Source organism: Meleagris gallopavo, chromosome 1, assembly GCF_905368555.1.
Source record: "Meleagris gallopavo chromosome 1, MGAL_WU_HG_1.1, whole genome shotgun sequence".
Classification (NCBI taxonomy): domain Eukaryota; kingdom Metazoa; phylum Chordata; class Aves; order Galliformes; family Phasianidae; genus Meleagris; species Meleagris gallopavo.
The window spans coordinates 39,691,575-39,718,870 of record NC_139404.1 but is presented as its reverse complement, the minus strand read 5'-3'; the positions used below and the strand labels follow the sequence as shown (position 1 = coordinate 39,718,870).

General features: G+C 37.0%; 2 protein-coding genes across 16 annotated transcripts in view; one reads left to right on the top strand and one right to left on the bottom strand.

Annotated features, from left to right (window-relative positions):
• PPFIA2 (PPFI scaffold protein A2) overlaps positions 1-6,600 on the top strand; it is a 296,261-nt gene extending 289,661 nt beyond the window's left edge. For 13 of the 14 annotated variants that reach the window (XM_085222064.1, XM_085221997.1, XM_085222011.1 and 10 more), the window contains 2 exons: positions 1,227-1,319; positions 5,115-6,600. In XM_085222064.1, coding sequence (XP_085078190.1) covers positions 1,227-1,285 — 59 coding nt within the window. In that variant the 3' untranslated portion in view covers positions 1,286-1,319; positions 5,115-6,600. Of the gene's footprint in view, positions 1-1,226; positions 1,320-2,141 lie in introns of all 14 variants that reach the window. The other variant, XM_085221991.1, reaches the window with a different exon arrangement.
• Positions 6,601-8,222: 1,622 nt separating this feature from the next.
• Positions 8,223-27,296, bottom strand: part of ACSS3 (acyl-CoA synthetase short chain family member 3) — an 80,017-nt gene continuing 60,943 nt past the window's right edge. For both annotated transcript variants that reach the window (XM_010708515.4, XM_085222076.1), the window contains exons 11-16: positions 24,204-24,267; positions 13,975-14,056; positions 12,884-13,006; positions 9,707-9,806; positions 9,452-9,627; positions 8,223-9,150 (exon numbers count right to left, since the gene is read on the bottom strand). In XM_010708515.4, the coding sequence (XP_010706817.2) occupies positions 9,085-9,150; positions 9,452-9,627; positions 9,707-9,806; positions 12,884-13,006; positions 13,975-14,056; positions 24,204-24,267 (611 nt within the window). In that variant the 3' untranslated portion in view covers positions 8,223-9,084. The remainder of the gene's footprint in view (positions 9,151-9,451; positions 9,628-9,706; positions 9,807-12,883; positions 13,007-13,974; positions 14,057-24,203; positions 24,268-27,296) is intronic.

The window sequence follows — 27,296 nt, the reverse complement described above, 5'->3', positions numbered from 1 at the left end:
CAAGGAGGCTGTGGATGCCCCATCCCTGGAGCCTTTCAAGGCCAGGCTGGATGTGGCTCCGGGCAGCCTGCACATAGCAGGGGGGTTGGAACTAGATGATCATTGTGGTCCTTTTCAACCCAGGCCATTCTATGATTCAGATGTTCTTTTAGGGAGCTGTCAGCTTTACTTTCTTATCTGACATTCAAAGAAGTCAAGTTTATAAATTGCTGTAAGAAGGCAGGGAGAAAAGGAAATTCCATTGTGGCTCTTCCATCAGATACGTGAACAATAAAAGCCATGCAAGTGCACTTGTCTGAAGTTCTGAGAAGAAATGTCCCATTTCTAACAAAGCTCTTTATTTCCTTTTGAGAGAATTTGGGTCTACAAACAGGTTTGTCTTACAGTAATGTAATACACTGTGGTGATTACATTTTGTAATTCTTTAATGAATTTGGTATGAAAATTCAAACATCTAAATTCCATTAAAGTTTCTCACCTTTTAAAAATATTTCTTTATAATTGCAGTTACAGATGGAATAATTTACTGATTGCATCACTGTATTCATCAACTTCACTGCTCATGTGCACGCTTTGCTTTTAATCCTGCACTTTTTGGTAATGTTGAAGCCGTACAACAAAAATCCATTCCAAGGCAAACTTCATGCACAAAGAAAGGTGCAAACTCCCAGGGCACTTCCACTTTCTGTAGTAGACAAGACCCTTATAAGCATTCATAGACTTTGTCTTTTAGCCTCGCTATGAAGCAGATGATACTATTCCCATTTTACAGATGGGGCACTGTGGCACAGGGGAAATTCAGTGATTCACCTGATTTAACTCTGGTCTTCCAGAGAGTTTATTACTGAGCTGGATACAGAATCTGGTACATCTAAAATGAGGTAGCTTTGAGACCTATATCTTCATCTAGGATTTGGCTTCCTATCACCCACTGCTGAGAACACTCTGGTATTTAAACACCATGGCAAATACATTATAAGGACTTCTAACAAAATAAATTCAAAATTAAGTTTAAGCTGTACTTACTTACTTAAGGAATACAGATTCAACAGTAGACATGAAGAGACTTTGAATGAGTTCTGCACTAGATTGCACCCAGATTGTGTGGTAGAAAGTCACAGAGCAATTTAATAGCCATCCTTCAAGTGGGAAACAGAATTATTTATTTTATTCATAATTCTAAAGAGGTTCTGGTTTGTTTCTTTGTTTTTTCTTGCAATTTGCAGTTGCTTCATCACGACTGCAGAGGTTAGACAGCTCAACAGTTCGCACATACTCATGCTGACAAGGCCTAGCAAAGACGCCAGCACTGAATTGCTGTGAGTATTCAAAAGGGGCCAATGTGGAACCTCTTTATGTACACTGCACCCATTGCTCTTTGGCACTATTCAAGCAAGAGGCAGCATGGAGCAGAGGACCTAACTCAGAGCCACTGGGTGGCCATTTGATTAAACCAACGGTCTCAAGCTGAGTCCTGGCGACACTGCATCACTCCTTTCCCTACCTCCAATGGCAGGTTCACTCTGCTGGTATCACTTTAGCAGATAAAACAGTTTCCAGATGACTTCTCTGCAGGTGATGGCTTGCCAAGCATAGCAAGTGTGTTCTCTAAGCTAGAACAGGGGAGGGGAAGGCACAGGTACTTAATTTCCTTCATGCAAATTTGAAATAGTTCTACCAGGATCTGGGGAAAGAAAGAAAAACAACCTAGTAAAGCTGATGTGATTTATGTTTCTTTTCTTTTAATGAGAGATATGACTCCATTTAGAACACCAGGCAGCTGAATAAAACTAGGACAAAACTTCCCCTATACAGAAAATCATCCAAAATTATCCACTGTAGAGATTCTCAGTTCCAAAATCATGACCAGCATAAGAAAAGGACACTGAGCTGGATGCTTTACATCAAATCTTGTACCACAGTTCATGTTGCACTTCTCACCACCTCTCTTTTAAATATGTCTATGAATGACAGTTATCCTGCCTGAGTTCTGCAGAAAAATTTTGCTGCTGCTTCACAAGTTTTGCAAAAAAAAAAAAAAAACCCAAAACACTTAACATGATGAGCACTTTCATCAATATGGCACCATTTCATGCTATTATTTTCTCAGTAACATATCATTTTTTTTTTTTTCCAATCAGTTACTCAGGGGAGTTGGAAAGTGCATTTGGACAGCACCAAAACCCCACCAAGACACTGAAAATGTTTTGATAGCTGTTACTCAGCATAGGCAAGACAAGACATGCCAGGATCTGCAAGAAAAGAATTGCTGTTCCTTATTTTCCCAACAAAGTCCTTTTTTAAGATCTTCAACCAGGAGAGGCTTGGGGCCACCACAACTTTACTAACGGGACATATTCAAAGACCACTAAGGAACAGCAAATGCTACCGATGGGAAATGCAGATTGCTTAGGATTCTGCTGATGACATCAGCCTTACTCCATAGATCCCAGGTGTCTGTAGGTGTGCAAAATTGTCATTTAGCAGAAAAAGAAACAAGCTGTCACTGAAAAATAAGCACAGATTAATTATTTATGTAAAACTGGCAAGTTTAGAAGCTGGTCATAAAAAGCTGACTATGGAGTACATACTCTATATAAATCTTTTAAAGTATATGCGTATGCAGATTAGGACTTGGTGTTACATCAGTAAAATTGATGACAATAATCCCAAATGGGTTCAGTGGAGGCAGAAACTGATGGCAAAGATGCATATCTTTTAGCCTATATGCATCTGAACTGCAATAAATCACTGCGTATGATTCAGATCTTTGAAGTTCAGATGCAATCCAGCATCCAGCAGTAACAGGCGAGGCACATGAGGCAATTTTTTCCAACAGGTCTGACAGTTGCAACGAGGACAGAAATTGAAGAGTAGTATGTTAACAAAAATTGACGTATGATTTCCCAGGGTGTTTATTCCCAGTTGATCCTTCAGTAATTGTCTAAAAACTAGTACTCCACAAACAGAAGAAAAGTAGCAAAGCTTTGTTGGCACTGTATATATATGGGAGTTACATATTTTGAGAAAAAAAACATGTTTACAAAGTTATACAAGCTATACAAATGAACTTCCATTTCTATAGGAGCAGTTTAAACTATTTCACCTGATTCAGCTATCAGTGATACAAATCACACAAATCACACTGCTGGTGTTTCTTGTCCGCTGTGCTGAGAATAGCATACTAATCTTAAACAGGCAAGAGCTTTACCAGTATATCAAATTTGATCTAAGTCGTAGAGGCTCTTATGTAAGGATGATTGAACGAATGTATGCTGTTTCTTTTCACTTACTGCAGAGTGCTTTTAGAGAAGCAACAAGATGGTATAAGCTAGAACTCAGGCTATGCATCGTTCATCAGTGCAATTCCAAACTGCCACCAGCGTTCAGTACCAAGTAAAATTTATTCTGGATTTCAGTTAATTATATAAAAATGTTGCAGGAAAAAGATTTCCTTCATTATTATATCAGGCATGAAAACTTAAACACGCTGAGTTTGTTTGAAAGTGGTTGAAGGATTGCAGAAAAGTTTTCAGGGTTCTGGGATCATGTTTCCTGAGTCACAGCTTCTTCACAGAAAGAACTGATGGATGCTCATACAAAAATCCTTCATTATAATATTTCTTGAAATTTTTAAGATCCAATTCAGACTGAGACCCAGGCTTGCCACACCTTGCCTAAAATATATCAGTAACCATGTTACTACAGTGACTGAACTATTTGCACATGGGACTGTTTCTAAGAGGGCAGCAGACGAGTTGGGTACCTGCACAAGCTGTTGCACAATAGCAATACAAGTGTATTATTAAAATAGGAAAGAGCTCTATGTATATTAAAAGTAGCCTGAACAGAGAGCTGTAAATAGGTTGCACGTGGAACAAATGAGATGTTCTGTGGTGACAGCAGACTGCAGAATTCTTGCATTCCGCTACCCACATTTCTCACAGAACATGTCAAAGCCTTGGATTTCAAAATAGTTTATGCCAACAATACCAAGCGGATACAGTCATCCAGTGTCTCTGGGTGTTTCTTCACAATGGGTTAAATCCTCATGCCTTCAAATTGTACTTCAGGTATTTTTTAAACATTTGTTGAAACCACCATGATGAGTTGCCATAAAACATGAACTGAGATTTTCAGAACAGTTAACAAGAACATATTTTACATGGCCCAGTTTGAGTATACTCTTAAGATCATGAATTTAAGTACATTTAGGACTACTGGTGCCAAGCCATTTCATCTTGCACAGAAGTTCAGCAGTGCATATGGGATGGTGCAGGTCCTGCTGCCATGGCCGTTACCCAGCAAAGCACCTGGAAGCCAGGTCCGCAGTGGATTCAGCAGTCACCTTCTGCAGCTTTCCCCACACTTCTGCCTTATAAAATACTTGTCATCACCAAAACCAAAGGCTCAGTCAGGACAGTTTCACTGCCACAGGCTGGTGCAAAGAACATACCAAATCAAATGTCAGGGGATTTGTAAAATCAACTATGTACTTCATCAGTGAAGGATTCCAAAGAGGATTTATAAAGACAGATGGAAGAGTTCCAAAAAGATGTGAATGATAATCCAGAAATAGCTGCTCCATTGCAAAGAAATCATGAGGGTCAAAAAGGTAAATGCTGTCAAGTTGCAGTGAGCAAGGAGAAGTACGGAGCACATCAAAAAGAGTCGTGGTTTAGTGGGCAATACTGGTGGTAGGTAGACAGTTGGACTAAATACTTCAGAGTTGTTTCCAACCTTAATGATTCTATGAAGAGAAATCTGCATGCTTAACTGGCTATGTTCAGCTTTGGGCCCAACAGTCAAAGGCCTACAGATGCAGAAAACCCCAACCACCAACACTGAACAAAACATCAAAAAAAAAAAACAACCCAGCTATGAAGTGAACTGAAGTGAACACGCACAGGAGTTTGTTTTGATCAAGTGTGTATTAGTAAAAGATTAAAATGCTTAATTAATAGATTTATGTTATAGATCTAAAATTAAAGAATACATGTTTCCCTCAGAAGTTTCAGTTAAATGTGCAACAGCTTACCTGGCATCATTGTGTCCAAAACCAAATTACCATGACAGAACTTCACTAATTAATGTCTGTTTATTTTTTCCTTTAGATGTCATCTCTTTCTTCTACTTTACCTGAAGTGCACTACCACTACTTAGGAAAAAAGAACATTTAAACTCTCTGCAAGAACAGGGTAATAGGGAAGAGAACACAAAGTTTCACAGATCTGACGTTCTTTTCACATTTTGGTTAATTTAAAACAAGAATACTAATAATGAAAAATCTAAATTGCTTAAAAACAAACAAACAAACAAACAAAAAAAAACTAAGAGAAGAACAAGACCACCTCCCCCTTTCCTCTCAGCATTTCTGTCATCAGAAATTTGGCAGTAGTACACATCCAAAGCTTTTATCAAATGAAGCCACTCATTTTTACATTGTTCCATCTGTTTTACTGTAAAATACTAGACATTACGTATTTACTGTGTATGTATTTCTTTTAAAATGTGTAAGTCTTATGTAAATGGTTATAAATATGATTTTTTAAAAATAAAATCTATGGTACATGGGGTCTCAGTGCAAACATTTGAAAATACAGTGTCAATAATACTGTTTGTATCTTTCCATTCCACCATTTTTACAGTTTTTGGATTGTAAAAGTCAAACAAATATGTTTAGCAGAGTTAGAAGCTTCAACATGTTCCTACTGAGAAATCTGTCAATATTTAAAGCTGAACACCTGCCTCTGATGATGTATAATACAATGACATAACCTGGAACTGGAGCCAAAATGGACCTCTAAACACAAAATGGAAATGTCAGATACTTACAGAGAAGCACCATGATGGCTCACCTCTTAAAGACACACACATAAACCCAGAAGAACTGTTTACAGAAAAAAAAAAAAAGAAAAAAGAAAAAAAAAAAAGCAATTTAATAAACACAATTTATATGAAAACCAAAAACTTTCTTCTATGTTACCTGCGGACCAAGAAGAATCTTGCTTTACCAAGAGCCACCTTTTCGTTCCAGGATCTTCAGACACCAGCCAGCATTGGAAAATTAAATCTAGTGACTGCATAGAATGAGATTCTCAAGTTTCCGAACGTATTCCATGAAGAAAATGAAAGAGAAGCTAAACCCCACAGTTTCTTCATCACAACAGGGCATTAGACAGGCTCCTGTCTAACGCTACGCTTTTAGCCAAGATGGCCTTGCTGAGACTTCACAGAAGTCTGTTTTATCAGAGGAAATAACTGAAAGACAGAGTGATTAATATATAGTGTATAAAAGTTTAGAAGAGCAACTATTACCTGCTGTGGCTTTATTTGGTGGTGTTATTGTTGTTTATTCTTTGTTTAAATGGGAAGTTTCAAAGTAAGACCTACTTAATAGTCATTTACCTATTTGCTATTTTTCTGCTGCTTGATCTTAGCTCAAGACCTGTCTTTTAGTTATTTCTTTTAGCAGTTTGATCTGCAATGTTTGCACGTACATAAACATTTGTTTTGTCTATTTTCATTTGGCAAACTTCAGTCAATCAGATGGTGAAAGATTTTTCTCCCCCAATGTCAATAAAAAAGAATTCAGTGCTATTTGTGTTTATAAGTTTATTAAGCTTAGTACATAGTCACATTAAAATAGTTTGGATGCCACATACCTCTCGTAGCTAACAAAGCCTAAGCACATTTTGCCACTAAAAGGTATGAGTTTCGGTGAATTTACTGGCCATAATCTGCCACAAGAGGGAGCACAGAACTTAATGATGTGGCTGATAGGATGACTTTGGATAGAACACAGCTGTACAGGGACATGGCTCCTCTACATACAGTTCCCTGGGCTTAACCGATGTTGCTGATATCCCTTACTTTTCTCCATCAGCCCTTCTTCGAGCTACTTTGGTCCAGAACGTCACAAAGTAAAGCAATGCAGACACCACTGGAAATGGTTGTAGTATCATCTGAATGCAATTAGTTATTTAAAGCCCACTTCCAATTTTCCAGTATTTCTTTTCCAGCCTCCACTGTCAAAACCCACACACCAATTCAGGGTGGGGGCACAGAGGAAAATGGGATACATTAGGGAAAAGAGTAAGCAAGCTCTTGTAACTGAAGCTCTAGGCATAATGCCCTAGGAGTAACCCCAACTTATGTCCATAGTGAGGAAAAAAAACAGACCAGAATATTTAAAAACACTTAAAAAAAAAGTACTATTATGAAGTCCAGTTGTGATTTAAGGCTAGCATATAAAAACTCCTGGTACATTCCTGTCTCCTTGTGTGAGCCAAGGCTCTATTCCCAACGGTAAGGAGTTACGGCTATGCTAAATGTTATCTACATGGTTCCAATCCACAACTAATGAATAAGGATTGTAACAATCTCTTCCATCCAAATCCCTGGCCATTCAGAGCTACCAAAGCATTTCTTTTTTTAAAAAACAAAATTAAGAAGAAACAGTAATCCCCTATCACTTGTTAAATGCAATTGTTCTTCCTTGATTGTACAACCATGTTGCTGGGCAGCAACAGACCCATATACAGGAATAACCACCTCTTTCCCTTTCCCCAGCTAGGCATTAGCCCAAACCTGTAAGCAAAACATTCTGCAATCACAGTTGCTCAGAAAAAAAGGCTCCTCTGGGAAACAAAAGGAATGTTTTTCCATAGTGCATTGTTGCTGCTCTGTATTTGGGTTTTCTAAAGGCTGACAAAGAAATCATTTGGTATTTCTGGAAACCTCTGCATGAGCAGGGCAGTGAGTAGTGAGTGCACCTGACCCTTTTGCCCCTCTCCTCCTTCTCAGTCTTGATCTTGAATTGATTTCCCGAAAAAAAGGTCTTAAAATATGCTCACAGCTTCTGAATTTGGCAACTGCTTACTGTTTAGTCCTCTGAAAAGCAATGCTGAATATGAATTTTTCTACTTTTAAACTTTTTGTTTGTTTTTACATGCATTTCATGTATTTTTACAAGGATTTTTACATTTGTTGTTGAGTTAAAAACTGCAGATTGAGAAGTAATTCATTCAGAGCGTGTATCCTCCATTTCCTGGTATGCTGAGTACCCTCTGAATGTATTTTGAAACAAGCTACATCACCACAAAGGGCTGCCTTGTACCTGTATTTGCTAAAATTCTTAGCTATATATACATCTAATTATGCCTGAAAGCATATTCTGGTTGTCCTTCTCCTAAGTAGCAATAAAAGCCACTACAACAAAATTATAAAAAAAATCCAAAGCATAAATGCCTGCATTTATTTAAAATACATGTTTTCCATTCAACACTACCATGGATAAATCAAGATTTAACAGACTTGAAAGTCAATAATCATCTATTAATCCACACACAAAAAAAAAAAAAAAAAAAAGACACTTCAAAAAGTCATTGAACAAAGGATGTAGAAGAATCTAATTTATAACAGAAAGTCTTAGGGAAAAAAAATAAGCAGAATCCAGAAAATTAAAAAAAATTAAAGCTCATAAAAATTTAAAAGGCATAAGGTTTATAATTTTTAAGTGAAGACAAGTTATGTCTGCAGTGACTTTCACATTAGGATTCCTACTTTCTGCTGTCTTTAGTTTGATTCTTACCTGAAAGATGTTTTAGTCAAACTCAAGTTACTGGTACCATTATGCAATAACAGCACAGAATCCACATCACTGGAGGCTGTCACGATGCAATTCAGCAGGGTGCTAGATAATCTCTTCTAGGTACCCTTTTTTTCCTATGAAAGGCTGGATGTGATGGTCTTTTGAAGTCCCTTTCAACCCGAGCTGTTCTGTGATTCCACAATTCTATCACAGTAATACAGTGACTCCCCCTTGAAGGCTAGAGAAAGGTATGAATTCTGTTTAAAATTCTTAGCAATCTTATACCCAGCATACAGTGACAACACACAGAGCCAGTATTCTTCACTGACTATGACAATATGGTAAAAGAACACAGTATCTGTAGAAAAGTTAAAAAAAAAAAAAAAAGTTGCCCATATCATTATCATAATTCCTTTTTAAAATATGTATTTTCTAATAGAAAGTCTTTGCATATTTCAGTAACAGACGCTTTTACTGGCCCATTATTCCATTTACTTTTTCTTCAGCACTTCTTCTATGTGTTTAAACACACTAGCATCTTCAATGGTTGGCGTTATCTGAAAAGGAAAAATATGCAAAAGCATTTGATAATAGATTGATGCCGTTCAACTGTAAATCAATTTTATTTCAGAATTTCAGAATCTTCTAAATCTAGTATACAAAAACAGTAAAGGGAAAATTATCTGGAAAGCTCTGGAACATGAAAATCTTGTCAGTAAAACAGAGTAGAATACAATATAGTATCTGAAGTCATGGACCGGCTCTCTAGTATGGTCCAGAGAATCAAAATCATGATGATGATGTGTCTTTGGATGTGTATATGTGCCTAAGTCTTTCAGGCATACAGCCCCCACTTACCTTATATGGCTTCCCACTGACCAATGCAGAAAGAGCTGAACGTGGTATCTTGCCAGAACGTGTTTTTGGTAGCTGTTTCACAAACACCCCCTTCTGGAAAGCTGCCACAGGACCAATGTTATTTCGAACTTGCTCAACAATATCTTCCAAAATCTTCTTCTCTTCTGTCTTTACATCTAGTGAAAAAGTTCATGTCCTTTAATTATTCTAGGACTCCTGCAGGTTTTAGTAACACCTGTAGGAATAATCTCTCACCGTCTCTCAGCACACAGAGCGCAAAGGGAACGTGCCCTTTTAAGGCATCCTCCTGGCCTACAACAGCACAGTCTGCTACAGCATGATGGCGGAGAACACACTGAGGGACAGAAAACAAAACTAAACTTTTATTAAAAAAGATTAATAATAATTTTAACATTTCAGAGATGAAATTCCATAAGGAGGGACACAAAAATAGACTTACTGATTAAATACTAGCATAGGTAATTATTTAGTCAGTGCACTTCAGGACTCTAATTACACACGTTGAAAATGCACGTGTGAATACTTTCATAGGTGCCAATGTGTATTTTTCAAATAAATTTAAGAAATAAAAATATTGGCAGCATGAGATACAAATGCAGAATCATAGATTATTTCATGATTCTAAGTTTGAACAAAGCAAAGGTGTATCCTTACAGTTTTGGGAAAACAAGACTTCACATCAGGCTTTTGTTAGTGTGCTTTTTGCTGGAAAAAAATAATGTTAGTCTAACATTATGGATACTGTGGAATTAAGGACTAACACCTCAGAAACTCTCCTACTACAGGGCTATGGAGTCATTCACTTTGGCTCATCTTCTCTGATGCCTTGTATCTTTTCAGTTCTTTGCTTTATGAAGACAATTTCAACTAAAGCCAAATACAAGCCCTAGCTCAGCTTGCTGCTAACTTAGTGCTCAGGTGACTTGCTTGGAAACATGAGGTCTCAACCTTCACAGACAAAAAAAGAAACTAAACCACAGCCTCCTTTTTCCTACCACACACGTATGCAATTTGACAAGTGATGGGCAGCAGCACCTATATCTTGAACTATTTTCAGAAAAAAGACTGAGAACTACTCTTTTGTTTTCAGTTAGCCAGCTGAGATTCTTACTTCCTGAAAGAAAATCACCAAATTATCTCAATGGATACTGATATGTGCATCACTAAGTCTGAGTCTAAGCTGGACTTAAGACACCAGTAACCAAGAATCATCTTCCAAAGCACCTAGCTTCTTCATGCAACTCCAGATCCAAGTGATATTTCACTGCATGATATAAACCTATTAGCCTGGGCTACCTCTAATCCATGAAGCATTCAATTTTGTGCTTTAAATACCCATTATTTTTCTACTCTGACTGCTTGACCCTGCCAATAGCAACCTGACTGCCACAGAACTAAGAAAGAAAGAAAAAGATGAAAGTACTTTTCATCTACCTTTTCAGTGAATTGTAGGAAAGTAGACTGGTAAGATCTATATCAATTTCCTTCACTGGTCTATCCAAAAATCTCATCAATATGCCATTGACACTCAGACAGGTAATTTCATATGACTGGAATTGTACATACTAACTTAAAAATTATCAGTTTCTTAAGACAGGCTGAAAAGATGAACGGAGAACAAAATTGGCACCAGTAAACAATTTTTAGGTGGCAAGTAAGATAAAATGAAGGGGCATTTCTTGAATATGATCACTGGGCACAAGGGACTTCTAATGCAGCAGCAGTTAGAAATCCCACTGTCAGAAAGGGCAACTTGACATCTGTTGCATGGACAGACAAGACTCAATTTGAGTAAAAAAGAGTCAAGAAAGAGTCAAGCCAAGCTTGGAATCACAGATGTACAGGCAAAAGAGATGGACAGATCAACACAAGCTAAGCTTACCAGACTGGCTAACGTTCAGTGTCTGGCAAGGTTAACATTAGAGTTACCTTATCTCAGTAAAGATGGAGCTCCACTGATACTAACAGATAAAGAAAATAACTGTTTGAAACAGTGAAGCTGAAATTCTCAGCCAAAGCATTAAGAATATACTTGTTAAGCTAATGCAGTTAAAGTAATGTAGCTATAATGTAAACACAGATAATACACTTGCTCAACAAGGTAACTGACAATTAATTAGATGACTGTTCATTAAACCTCCAGTTCTGTGTTTACTGATCTTACTGAAAAGCTGTGTTCTTGTTAATGCTTTTCCAATTAACTAGCAATTTGTCGTGAATGTATTAACAATGCTATTTTTTACCTTTGTTCAAAAGACGAAAAGCACCTGGAATTCTGTAGTGATGAAGCACTGCTTCAGGGGAAAGCTCTAACTAACAGGGCAAAAACAGCAGTGCTTACCTGGGGACCAGTTTCAGACAGATACAAAGATGACACTGATGAGAAGATAATTCGGTTCCTTGTACAGCTTCAGATCTGGCCTGAAGCTAGGAAACAATACCCTTGAGCAACAGAGCAGTAATGGATAGGGATGAGATTCCCCATTGTTGCACAGCAACACAAAAAGCTCACTTCAAAGGGAAATAAGTTTAGGCAGACTGAAAGCTATCTTCGTATCTTCACGGTCCGTATCAGTACTGCAGCTGGTTCAACTCTGGCTGACTGATCCTTTGAAGGACTGCCTGCTTTTATCAGAATTTGTTCTCTTCCATGCAATAAGAGTTCTGTCTATACTTCAAGTTATCTAGTCTTAAAAACACCCAAACCACTGCAGTCACCAAAACATAACAATGTAATAATTAACGTATTGCTAAAACCAGTATCACAAAGCAAAGCAAAAACCAAACACACAACAAACTAGTATGTGATTCAGTTAACAGTTAAATTCAGAGGTTAATAAAAGGATTTTTCCTTTTACATATCTAACATACCTTTCCCTAGTCCCCCTGAATAAAAAAACCCTGATATATCATTTGGATCTAGCAATCACAACACTTGTGAAGAAGGAAGTGAAAAAAGACTTGACATTTGAATAGAAATATGAACTGTGACATTTGCAACCTTCTAGTTGCAAAACAATTACATTAATGATTTTTAATTTAACAGTGGGATTTAACAGAAATTTCCATTCTTCATTTAGTACTTCTCATACATGCTGAGCCTACAGTAGCGTAAAGTGTTCCCAAGAAAACATGTCATTAGAGCTTTTCAGAATACCTTCCATTCTACCACACTGCCCCTTTCTCTTTCATATGTCAAATCATGCCTATTATATCAAGCCTATGGTATTAAATGCCTTATATTGTTCTGGAAAGACCCTTAATAGGAAGGACCTGAAGCAATTAATGTTTTTGCTAAAAGTATTAATGCAAATGCAATCAAGAAAAGCAGAAAGAGAAATTTCTCTGAGATAAACTTGGCTTACTTTATGCATCTTTCACTCTTCTCTATTACTTCCAGGAAGTGCTCACCTCTTCAATTGCACCTGCTGAAATTCTGTGTCCTGCAATATTGATCACATCATCAGCTCGAGACAGAACATATAAATAGCCATCTTCATCCATGTAGCCTGCATCCATAGTATCATAATATCCCTAAACACAACACAACAACAACAACAAAAAAAAACACAAAAAAACAAAACCTCAGAAAATGCTAGTAAGAAGACCCATCTATTTCCCATGAAACCAACGAACAAAACTGATTGTGTCATATGAAGTAAGTTGTTGATGTCTGAAAGATTTAATTCTATGTTATTTTTCACCATTCTTATGTCATCATATGCCTTGCAGCTCTCTTTCCAGAAGGTTTTTGCAGCCTTTATTAAGACAGAAGATGGAATAGATAAACCTGAACTTTTTCCACTCTGCCTGCTTTAATCCCTGACAGCCCAGAAAAGAATACTGCCTGAATCTACACAAGAACAATGGAATTGTTACAACACAAAGACAGTTGTCAAACTGACCCTAAAGATTCTCCTGTTTGCTGTATCCATGTATACACCATCAACACACCGGTACAATCTGTCTGCTTGGGTCACTCGTTTACTTTTATTGAACCAAACACTCCATTCTGGACAGCCTATCTGTACCAGTCAATCATTTTCTATGTGGAAAGGAGGCAAGTCCTTAGATATTTCATCTCATATGGAGATATTCAGTGAGGAGCCTCCTATGTATTTAAATGCATTGCAGACAAGTGGATATTCTGGGCTGACATTAAATTAGAATAGCTGCACAGCAGAAGGATATCTGAAACTATTCTAGACTAAGGTTGCAAACGTGGCAATGTTTTCAGACCAAATGACATAAAACAACTTTTAGGTTTGGAAACTTCATGTTTACTACTTTTGTTTCAGAACTGAAAAAATTCAGTATCCCCAGAAGCTGGAGAACTATGAAGAAATGTTTGCCATGAAATGTTCTCAATACTGTAAGAAGTGTATCAAAGACCTCCAATTAATATAAGACTTTTTTTTTTTTACGTTATCCAATTGAGACTTCATGTCATTCAGTGCTGCAAGATTACCAAAAGTATATATAACTCATTTTGTAATTCTTACTGGAAATTTCTGGAAATATAACTTGTGGAATGCTTCCTGATTTTCCCAAAGTCCTGAGAATGCTCCAGGAGGCAAAGGTAATCTTAAATTGAAAAGATTGGGTAAAATAATTAGAATATCCAAAAAGTACAGCTCCTATTATCCGTTCATAATTTACATTCAGATAAACAATCCCCAAGAAGGAATAAGATCAACAAATTACTAAAAAAACTCAACATATAAACAGCATAACACTAAACTGTATCTAAATCAAAACTTATAGATAGCATAAGCATCTCTAACATTCAGCAAAACGATGCTTGGTCTAGCAAACACTATCTACTATACTATAAATGCTACCAGCATTCAGCTTTCAACATTTCAACAAATTAAGTATCTGTCAAAAATGTGTGCATAAGTGCTATGATTCAGACAACTTTATTATAGGTATCTCTCTCTCTAAAGCATACAAACCCATGTATAGTCATGCAAATTATCAGGTATATACATCTTCAATTTCTGTAAAAAGATATAATTCAACTTTGACCACAATAATCTGAAAGAAAATATTTCCCTTCCTTTAGCTGTGCATTATCTCATCGGAGTTATTTGAGGAGTTCTTTGAGTTACATTGTTAAAAAAAAAAAAATCAATTTTAAAGCATTCTAAAATGACTGGATTTTTTTAATTTTATTTTTTGTATAAATAGGTATATAAATATATATAAAATATATATGTAGAAGTAGTGAAATTTAAAAATTCTGGAATGATTTATTAGCTGAGCTTTCAATACATACTATATATATCCACTCTTCAGTCAAGACTAGGGGCATGACAAAAGACAGAACATTTCACATCACTATCTGCCAGATGGAGAAGCTACAGAAGTCTCAGACAATAAAGCAGTGGTCATTTTTCTCCTTCAAAGCTTCTATTGGTAGCTCAAGTAAACTGTATTTTATCCTAAGAGATACCTATTCAGACATAAAACATTCACAAATTTTGTAAAGCTTAACCCTAACATAAGCATGATTGTGCCTGCAAACGCATTTATACAGGTAAAATTCTAAATGCCTCCTAGAAAATGCATATGCCTGCATTCCTAACAAGCAAATCTTTATCCAGAGGTATTTTATTTTTCATTCTGATAGTGTCTCTATGACCCCAAAAGGCAACATTCTCCAGCAGTGAAGCACTCCTAAGTTCTGCAGAAATACTGATACCTTTACAAGCCTTCTGTGATGTTCAGGTCACAGAACGTGTGCTTCCAGCTCAGTGAGATGCAATTTTAACATTACAACTGTAAAAATATTTTTTGTAAGTTTGATATATTTCTACCTAAGAAAGATATAAATAGTATGAACTACAATGAAAAAGCCACATCACATAGCAAATTCATGACTTTTACAATCACTTATGCTTAATTTAGTTTAAGTAACATAATAGAATATACTACTGTAAGTACTACTATTATCTCTGAGAGTTCTGGCTATTTTAAGTCACATTCCCTAAAAATACAGTTAAGGCAAGGCTAAACAGGCCAGACACTTCCCAGTTAGGCACCCTGGTTTCAGGAGGGCAGGTTGGCTTCTGCCCATCTGGTAGAAATGCACTAGCCTACCTTAAGACCCTTTCAATACATAAACATGACAGAGTATGTGCCTCAAAAAAAAAAAAAAAAAAGAATTTAGAAAGTGATATAACAATCCCTATGTTTGTTGAGTTTAAAATAAAGATCTCTTGTTCACATTTAAGAACATCCATTAGAGAATGATAATTACAATGGTTGTTGCTTGGTTGTTGATAGCATAGCAATTCTTAGAAGCTTCAGTCACTGCAAATTTTGAACTTTCAATTTATTTAAGTCTGAAACATCCCTGTGATAAGAAAGAAATAATTCATGTTGACAAAATCCTTAATTTCTCCACAGCTCTACTCAGTGGTTTTCAGTTGGTATTCATTCAACAGAAGAAACAATTTTAATGCTGAAATGAGAAAAAAACATTTTGTTTTCTGTAATTACAATCACTCTGCAATCTAAACCAAGAAGTGGAAACATACCACCAAAAATAGAGTCCCTGCTCCCATCACCATTGTTTGGTTGGTTTGTATTAAGGAAAACTGCAATGAATAGCGTATCCAGAGTGCATATTGATGAGAAGCGGGAAAAGTAAAATACAGACTACCACAGGTATCTCTACCACAGGTATCTCTACAGCACAAAACACAGCACAAAACACACAATCTGAAAATGCTCCTTCATTGCTTTTTATATGCAGTTCAGACTACATTCCATCTCCTATGCAAAACCCAAATGCCATCCTGTATGCGTCCAGCTTTCAGGCAAAATAATTCCTGAGCAATGGGCCCATGACACACGCTTGCATGCTTTTTAAGCATTGTTTCACAGCTCATTTGCTTTTCATACAACATAGTGGCTGACCTTGCACAGAAGAACCCACCTCTAACTTAGCCCAGAAACAACTGGCTGTGTGTGTCACATCATTTCAGGATGCCACTTGACTGAACGTTGCAAGACTTTTTGTTGATGGAAAAAGAAAAAAAAAAAATTACTGACAGCACTCAAAAGTTCTTTTAAAGAGAAAAACAGATTTTGAAAAGTACAAATGGAAGTCAAAACTATTAAAGACACTACCTTGCTGAGATTCAGAAAAAAGACATCCCTTTATTTAATGGTAGACAATGGCAGTTACAGGCTGTTCATTACAGCCAGTCAAAGCAACTGTATGCCATTGTTACAAGAATTCAGCCTGTGAACAGAGCTAAGTCATCTTGTCTGGCAGCTATATTATTATTCAGCATTTATGTAATGCTGTGTGTAAACATTACTCTTTCAAAAAATCCTTAATTCTATGTTTGAAAACCATCTCCAATCTTGAAGCTTTTTCAGATACAAGGAACAACAGTACTGGAACACAGGTGGAGAAAGCATAAAAGAAGAGAGGATTATGAAAATTTATTTACCAGTCTGCATAAAATACTCCCTTAGCTGAAAAGGGTCACAGACGGTAGTTGGTTTCAGTGTAGATTTAGGAGGAAAAAAAACCCTACAAGTTAGTGAGGAAAAAGAAAAACATTAAAAAAAAATTATTAAAGTGCCTGGAAAGAGTTAAAAAAATGTGAATGTTACCCACAGGTATTCAGCTCAATTTTGGAGAAATGTTTCCAATTGAAAGTGTAAAAGGAAAAGACAAAGCTGATAAAAAAACATGTGGTGAGCTGGAAGAGAGATCTTGGATAAATTATATTCAAGTAAGCTACGTAAGTTAAACTGCGAATTTCTTTCAGCCAAGCTCTCCATCAGCCTCATTCACATCTTTTCTAAAACCCAGTTTCTCAGCAGTCTTTTGCAGAACAGACATCAGAACCAGAACTGCAAAATAATGCATTAGTTATTTTACTAATCACACACCCACAGATGACATCAGCCCCTTTTCAGTTTCTCTACTGAATAACAAAGGATCATAATGCCTGCTTCGTCCACTACCAGCTACCTTCCGTCAAAGACTTCCATATCCAGAGGTACATCCACTCTAACACAAGCACCTATTTAGAAAGTTTTTGCTTTCTACAGTACAGTCCTTCATTTTAAAATATAGCAAACCATTCTTAGGTGTACGGCTGTTAGTTACAAAAATGTACTGAACGGGTCTATGTAGGATGACACTCTTTCTTTACACTTTTCTACAAGAAACACTTCTCTCTCTGCAGCAGTCTTCCTTGAGGTCAGCCACACAGACAGGTGTGGAATCACAGAATCACAGAATCGTAGGGGTTGGAAGGGACCTCCAGAGATCGTCGAGTCCAACCCCCCTGCCAAAGCAGGTTCCCTACACGAGGACACACAGGTAGGTGTCCAGGCAGGTCTTGAATATCTCCAGAGAAGGAGACTCCACAACCTCCCTGGGCAGCCTGTTCCAGTGCTCCATCACCCTCACCGTGAAGAAGTTCTTAGCACATTTGTGTGAAACTTCCCATGCTCCAGTTTCTGGCCGTTTTCCCTTGTCCTGTCTAAAACAGTCTGGCTTCACCACTCTGCCTGCCACACCTTAGATATTCATAGACCTGGATCAGGTCCCCTCTCAGTCTTCTTTTCTCAAGGCTAAACAGACCCAGTTCACTTAGCCTTTCTTCATAGGGGAGATGCTCCAGGCCCTTCACCATCTTTGTGGCCCTCTGCTGGACTCTTTCCAAGAGATCCCTGTCTTTTTTGTACTGGGGAGCCCAGAACTGGACACAGTACTCCAGATGAGGCCTTACCCTGGCAGAGTAGAGGGGGAGGATCACCTCCCTCGACCTGCTGGACACGCTCTTCTTAATGCACCCCAGAATGCCATTGGCCTTTTTGGCCACGAGGGCACACTGCTGGCTCATGGCCAACCTGTTGTCCACCAGGACGCCCAGGTCACTCTCTGCAGAGCTCCTCTCCAGCAGCTCATCCCCCAGCCTGTATTGGTGCATGCAATTCTTCCTCCCTAGGTGTAAGACCCTACACTTGCTTTTGTTGAACCTCATCCGGTTTCTCACTGCCCAGCTCTCCAGCCTGTCCAGGTCTCGCTGAATGGCAGCACAGCCTTCAGGCGTGTCAGCCAATCCTCCCAACTTCGTATCATCAGCAAACTTGCTGAGGGTGGCCACTATCCCCTCATCAAGGTCATTGATGAAGATGTTGAACAAGACCGGACCCAGCACTAACCCCTGAGGAACACCGCTAGTTACAGGTCTCCGGACTCTGCACCGCCAATGACGACCCTCTGTGCTCTGCCAGTCAGCCAGTTCTCAACCCACCTCACTGTCCACTCATCTATCCCACAATATGCTCTCTTCCACACTATCTTTAATTTTCTGCTACTTTAAGTAACAATTAGGTATCTTATATGAAATACTGTTTCCAAAATAGTAGAGTATATCAATAAAACAAACAAAAAAAATAATGATAACCAATGGAGGTATTGCTTAATCACTTTCAGACACTCCAGCACAGTCATTTATGAGGAAGATAAATGTTTCTCAGTGTGTTCAAATATTTCAATTTGGAGGCTCACTACATCCATATAAAGAAATTTCAGAATAATGAGCATCATTTTTTATCATTAGATCAAATTTAATGATAAAAGTATCTATCTGTCCTCTCAGCTAATGTCCTCTCTCTCTCTCACTCTTCATTTAGGATGGAATTTCTCTTTCACTACCTAAAAACACTGCCATTGCCTCCTGTCCTCCATGTCTTCTTGGAGTGGAGCACAGCACAAGCAAGATGTGTAGCCTTTCCCATGGGCTTATCTCAAGCTAGAGCACTGAACTGTTCCCCATCAAGCATTAAAAGGTTTTTCTTCATTTTCTTTAATAGGATACTGAGATACCAGTGTTCTGTGAAAGATTACATGTTCTTCCTTTCTCTTTCCTTTCCTTTAAGCTCTTTTGGTTAGCACATTTCTATTGTGTATCTTAATGAGTGTATTCCTGGCTTCAGGCTGCTTGTTGCTGTAACGCACTTCCACAGCCATACTGATTTTTTTAAAATTCATTATGAGAAATATTAAATGAGTAAGCTTTTTACTGAGCATCTAACTGTTTGCTCTGCAAACAATGTATAAAGTTTGAACACAGTACCACAAACTGTGAAAATGTGAATGGGTTGCCTACTTCTGAACATCTTTTCCGCTACAGAATAAAATCTTTATGGTATTTGCCATATTTCTATCCAGCCAACACAAAATCTAAAATTATACAAAGCTGTACATTTACCATGACCTATCCTTTGCAAAACCTTGTTGATGTTGGTGTTTTACTCTCCTACAGCTTTTGTGTGATTGCATATAGTGGGGTGGATCATCACTAGAATCAGTACAACCATTGGCAGAACATTATCGTTGTCTTTTCTCTTTCTCCACCAATCCTAAATTCTTGAAAAAACACTTCAGAATTACTGCACGATGCAAGTACAGTGTCTCTCATCTGTGTGAAGACGGAACAGAAATTCTTATCTGTTTCTGTGGAGAATGGTAAAACTGTTTTTTAAAATATATATTGCAAAAAACTCTGTTTTAGTGGCACAAAACTAACTACACAAACACTAGAGGAAGCATAACATGTACAGGCACTCCTGAAAGGATCTAGAGGAAAATCTACTTGTAGACATTACATTCAGGATAGAATCACTTCATGGCAAATGTAGGTGTCTTCCTGTTGTGGATGAACATAATGTTAGCTAATGAGACAATACTGACAACCGTCTCATTAAATAAACATAATGAGTTTATGATCCTCATAATGTAAAAAAGCTTTCCAAGGCACTAGAATTTGAATGGTATTTCTTCATGCTAACATTCCTTACAAACACAGACAACATGGAAAGTTCTCACTGCTTATCATACAAGTATGAACATACAGAAACACAATTTTTCAGGCGTGTATTAATTATACGCAGGTCCAAACAACACAAGCAGCACAGTGCCACTAGATCAGACTGGTCTTCATAAAGGATACAGAAGACGTTGCTGCTATCATTTTCACTTCAGAATAAGTTCTAGGTAACTACCCTTCATGTTCAGAGATTCTAGCTCAAAAAAATGTACATTTAAAATCACTTCATACAAAACCATCTTCATAAGCTGCAGTAGTCTTCATTTTCTCTTCTCCTTTCATCATAAATTTTATGATACTGCATTTGATTACTTTATCCTGGAAGAATTGTGAAGTCAAAATGTTATTGAACTGTCCAGGTAAATTAGCTTCTCTGCAGATTCTTGTCAGTAAAAAAAAATCTCTTCAAAGGGCACACAGATGATGATTATATGAAAAAAACATCATGTAAAGAGTAAAGAAGGTAATATACTTGGAGCAGGGAGATAGAGTAATAAGAATTATTTTTCTAAACTATTTGACTCTTGCAGGATATATTTTTAAGACTTCATTGCAAGAACAGACATTTTAAATACTATACTTATGAGCACTGCAGGCTTCAGGCAGCCCCCAACAGTCCTTACCAGCAGTTACACTGGGCTAAAAATAACCAAGAGCTGCATCATACCACTTTTGCACAGCTTGTGCTGTAGGCACTGTATGGTCATACTCCTCTCCAAGAAATACTGAAGAATATTTTCTCAGCTCACTTATGCTGTAGATAAAGCAAACACTTGTACAAGCTTGTTTCTTTCTAAAGCAGTAAACTGTATTTTGCTGCTGAGTATATGATGGAGGAATAGCCAAAACTAGCCTGACTCCCCAACTGTCTTCAGGACACATATGGAGGATCCTGAGGTGAGAAGCAAAACCTGCTAGAAACAAGGATCATCCCCTCTGTTTTAAGCATGAGTACAAGTCTGCTGAAGAAATGAAGAGGAGAAAGGCTTCTTTTGCAGGAGGACTTTATGCAAATTAGCCCTAATTAAAAAAAAAAAGAAAAAAGTTTTTAATGCTAAACAATAATTCAACTGGATGCAGCAGAAGATGGAAAATGTGTTGTGATCAATGTAACAACCACAGATTCTTATGATTAAACACTACCAGGAAATTATCACTTATTAAAATGAAACCTGGAACAAAATATTAACATGCTGCATACCATGATACTCTAAAACCAACTTCTGTTACCAGACTGGAGGTTCAAATGTTGCAAGTGATAAAACATCTGGAATCGGTCTCCTAGAGCTTCTCAGTACATTGCCTTGTTTACCTTTTTTTTTTTTTTTTTTTAACAGTTATGTTGAAGAATGAATTTTAGGAGGTCCTACTGTATTGAAAAAGTGTCAGAAAAAACACTGGAACAGAAAGAAGGATGACAACCTACTAAAAACTGTTTTCATACTTTTTTTTTTTTTAATTGTGTAATTTCTCCCTTACTCTTCCTCTTATTTGAGAATGGTTATTACAACAAGTAAGGATATGGTAAAATAATAGTTACCCTGTACCAACAGTCTACCTTAAACAATACAATGTATAACAAAAACAAAACAACAACAACAAAAAAAAAAAAAAAAAAAAAAAAAACAAGAAAGAGAGAAAAATGTCCTACTACTCTATTGATTTGTGTGGCTGCAGCAAAAACCATGCCAAGAAAGATAAAATCAAAAAAAATCAATCATAAACATATTTTTAATCCCTTAAGAAAAATGTTTAAATATGGGTCAGTGTCAGGGAAGACAAATCTTAAAGTCAAGAGTTTGTCAATAGCCCCAGTAGGATCTTGTCATGTGGCAATATCCTCTTCTGACAAGCTCGTAAATACCAAGTTACAACTCAGAAATGGTATCTACCTGTTTGTAGATGTAATTCAGCTTGTTTAGCAGAGAGCTGCTAGGGATAGAATTCATTTCACTTAGTTTAGGTAGCTAAGCTCTGTGTCAGCAGAGAAACATAAGCACATCTGGAAGTTTATATATTCCATTCTACTTAAATGCTTGTGACAGGTTTTTCTTTTAAAATATCTTTTTGTATCCAATGATTACAAACCTAAGTTTTATGATGGCAATAGTAAGGCACTAAAGAGACAAGAGCTTCAGAACATAGCCCTTCACTCTGACCTACATTAGTGACACTGCAAAGCACAGTCTATTAAAGGCTTGAGCAATTTAAATTATTCATACTCCACAGTGGAATGAATGCACAATCTCATGGGTGTCACAGAAAAATGATGTCTAAATCTAAGTCTCCTGATTCAGGACAGACTGTGCACTTCAACATATGTCTGTGAGTCCCGGTGTCTAGGCCTAAGGTTCAAAATTAGACAGGGCATAGACTTCCACCTGAAAATCCACATCTGTGTCATGCAGTACAACAACCTCCTGTGATACTATATCTCAGTCTCCACACAAGTCTAGTTACATTAGACAGGAACACATCTGAGCAAACTCCTCAATTTAGAAACTCAGGCTCCCAAGCAAGCACCACGCAGCTAAACAGCCTGTATTTTCAGTGCTTTGCTTCTACAGCATGCTCCTGTGTTTGTAGTATACGTGCATCTCATCGCCAGCTCACCTGCCCACTGCCTCAACCCTCATTTAAGTTCTGACCTTAACCACTCATCAGAATCGGTACATCTGTCCCATTGTTTTTGGCTTCTGAGAAACTTCAGCTCCCTGAGATTTAATGCTTATCTTTTTACTTCCTTCCAGTCATCTGTGCAAGTATGAAGAATGTGAGTCACCACTACTCCCCTTAATTTTACCAGAACAGAAGCTGATTAATGCATTTCTACTGGGAGTTGCATTTGCTGACAGTTACGTATTTTCTGTGAGTGAAAACAGACAAGGCCAGAGCTAACATGTTAATCACAGTGTAGCTATCTAGTTGAGGAAAATCCCATTTGCTTAAACACAAGTGAAACATTCAGAATACACAGCTGGCACATGCTATGGAAAGCAATAACCTTTTGAGTCTTAGAGATGCATGGAAAGGTTCTGGAAACTGCAGAAAATAAAGTATGAGAAATGTAACTGATGTTCACAGCGTTATTAAACAGAGGTGCCCATATCTAAGAAAATGTCCTACAAAAGTTGTGCTGTGAAAAAATCTTATGCAACTCATCTGACAAGATTCTGGTAAATTGCACTAAAAAAAAAATGATAGCTGATGTATCTATGGATTTGTTGGCTGTTTTTGTTTGTTTTGTTTTGGGGGGGGGGTTGATTTTTTTTTTCTCCTCCTTGTTTTTTGCTGGAATCTTTCCCTATATGTATTCTGTCCGAATGCTGCCACAGCAGAACTGTCTGTTCCATGCAAAGTACTCTCAGAGACATCTTGCTTTTTTACAAAGATCAGAAAACGTCTTCTCTCTTTAAGAACACACATCACTGGGGATTAGGAGGCAGTGAAATGGCAGGTGGTATCATACCAGTACACCAAAGCAAGTGAATCTCAACTGCTGCATTATTTCCCTAAACTGAAAGATGAAGAAGCATAGGGAATAATTAATTTAATACTGTGCTCACCACAACAATGCTTAATCCTGTGCCAGCAGTCTGGCAATTAAGAAAATGGTTAACTTTGCTGAAATTTAAGGAAAACAAAACAAAACCCCAGAAAGCACACTGATTCACTTACATAATTTCATCTACAGTTTTTCAAGATTAATTAACACTAAACATTCCAGCAGTTTGCAATTAACATTAGAGACTGACTTATTTTCAATTCTTAAAACTTCAGTTACTGTTGAATATATGAATTTTGGTCAAAAGACAACCACCTCACCTAGGAAGATCCTCTTAACTGTAAGATATTTTGCTTACTTTACCACAATATTTCCTAAAGTCTTCGCTTTCACTGGCTCCTTATTTTCATCCAGAATCATCACTGTAAAACAGTAATATGGAAAGACAACTCCTGTTAAGTTAGGTGGAGGAAAGAGTTTTTCATTATGAATATCAACTTATGTCACACTTGAGAACAATAATACACCAAGCAACAAAAGGTATTAAGTAATTTGGGAGTATGATACTGGATGACCTCATGACATTATTAACATTCAGCCTTATGTACAAGAAGCTTTAAACAATACTTGTGTTCTGGGAGTAGACACAGAATAAAGTCAAAAAGGGAGAAATACAGAACTGAAAGTAAAAGGCACCTTCATACTGAAAAATCCAAGCTTGCATATAATGAAGGATCCTTCAGATACATGAAAAATATGAGCAAAAAGGGTTCAGAAAAGACAAGTAAGAAATAACTAAGATTACTGGGGGCTCATCTAGCAAATGCAAGAAACGTTATTAGCAGTAAATAAATGTGCCTGCTTTTCAGAGGCTCTCAGGAGGCTCCAAAAGATGCTCCCCCACCAACAAGGGTTACTCTAGCCTAGCACAGAGAAATAAAGGAACTTGGGAATAACCCAAAGCCACACAGCAGGGTAACACTAGAGAACACCAGAAAATCCAGACCTTGGAACAGAAGACTTTCCTGGATGACACTGACCCATCACCTTCAGATCATATCTCGGTATGGAGGATGTAGTTTTCTGGGGAAAAACACCTGAAATAGCCTCCTCAGTGCAGTCATCTGGGAAAATCCATCATAACCACCCATTCTATCTGAAGGCACAGGCATAAGGAAGGAATGGTAGATTGGCTATGGTATTTCTTAACTAGAGTATTAACTTGGCCTAGATGAGTGGAATTAAAGTGAAATGACTAAACCATGGAAAAACAGAGAGGAATGTTTTTGACAGATTGGGCTGACATGGATTTAAAAAATGCTTTTTGAAGCCTGCCCAAGCAAATAAAGCTATGTTCAGCTGGAATTAAATTAATACAAATAATCTTACATTCTGTATTAAGAAGTTAAAGAGCAAATGAGGAAAAGAGGATGACAGACTTCTGAGTAAAACCTTGCTAGGAGTTTTATGAGTTATATCATATCTTATCTGTCTGTCCATAGAAAGACAAACATCTGTAATTGTTCTATTTCTGTCTGAAGCCACTCCTTCAGAGGATGTTATTTTTTAAGTAACTGAAGAGCCCTTTGAAAGCAAGGACTCAGTAGACAGGCAAGTCAGTCACACCAGTTCTTCAGCTCAGTGAGCTGGAAGGAGTAACAGGGGTAGGAGATCAAAAGCATGAATGGAAATGTAAAAAACACATCAGTGAAAAACAGCAGACTGTTGTAAATAAAATCCACTTAAAATCTTTAAACATTTTTTTTCTTTCTTACATCTTTTTAGATGCCATGAGAACATGGAAATGTTACATTTTGAGAATTTAGACTCAGAATACAGTGATACACACCCCTATATCTTTCAGTGCTCCCCATCAGCTTATTTTCTTATTTTTATTGTATCAAAGCAAAATATAAATAGTTTATTATATCAGGGTAAGAATTCCAGTATTTATTCCCCTTCTTGGAAAAATGCATTTCAATGTACCAAAATCTGGGGAAAGTGGATGCTACTCTGTTTACTACTTAATTACTGAATAACTGAATAACAACAGTCTTAATGCTTCAAAATGTGAGACTTGCTTCAGTTTGTGAACAATGCTATGAAGTTATCTGAAAAAGGTAAAAGTAGACCAAAGAGAAAGTACAACTCAATGTCAGATTTAAAGCAATTGTGCTAGAAATTATTATGGTATCTCCATTTACATTTAAGTGCCATTTGCACCATTACGCTTTGAAATTATAAATGCTGCTCTGAAAGATTTTGGCTGTATTTCAAAAGAAAAGAAGTAGATTTGTAGCTTTCTGCATATGTCATAGCATAAATGTTGTTAACATCCAAAAATCACTACAAGTTACACGTATATTCCAAGAATACAAAATCTTCTATATGGCATAGAGAACCCTTTTCATTGATACAGTAACAGCAGCCAAAACAACATCAGAACAGAGGTGGGTGACAGCTGTCAGTACACCGTAATTTCAAGATTCACTGTTTCATGAATGGCTGCATTACTGAGCATTACTGGCTTCAAACCAAAGACTGAAAATGGCATAGTTCTATCCTAAAACTTCAATGAATTTCAGTATTTACTTGATTTTTTTTCCTTTTTATTGCATGTTTTAAGGTATTTCCTCTGCTCTGTGTAAAGGAATTCCTTATTTACATTTGATGCCATGTTTCAAATATACATGAAACATTTTTATGTTCTTGCTCCTCACACATTTGTTTGGCACAACATTTTTTCTAGCGTGTGTAATGCAATTACATTCTTTCAGTCTTCCCTAAATTTATGGCTTTGTTTTAATGCTGTTTTTAACCTACAGTTTGTCTTCATGCTGTAAATGTCAAAACACAAATCTGCTGAAGGTGCTTATTTTCTTAAATGTTCATTTCAATTTGTATCTATTAGAATCAAAAAGAGCAAAACTTTTTCTACCCAAGGATGTGAGAATCTTTCTGGAAGATAATTTGATCTTTAAGAAATTTAATTACTTTTTGGACTTCAAGGAACACTTGAAATTTGTGCTAACATCAGAATTCCCTGGTATGAAAGTATTTTTGCATTCTTAATTCTGTAACCACATTCCCTACATACAAATAGCTTCCTGACAATGCATGCTCTGCTCTCCCTTTAAATGTTTGTTCATAGCCTGCTATTTCTCCCAGCTGGAAATAAATATGCTCCACAACTACTAGAAGATACTGTGTTTAGCACCTTTCTCAAAAATGTGTTAACACACCTGTACATACAGGCAGCATACAGGCTTTGATTTAAAAAGAAGAAAAAAAAAAAAAAGAATTAAACAGGTTAATAAGAAAATTAATTTTTCCAATAGAAAATTTTACAAGTTGCTTGTTAATTCACTAATGACGTATCAGTGGAAGACACTGATGTTGCACTAAGAATTCTCTTTATGCAGTTCAGGATACTCCTCATATGAAATAGTGG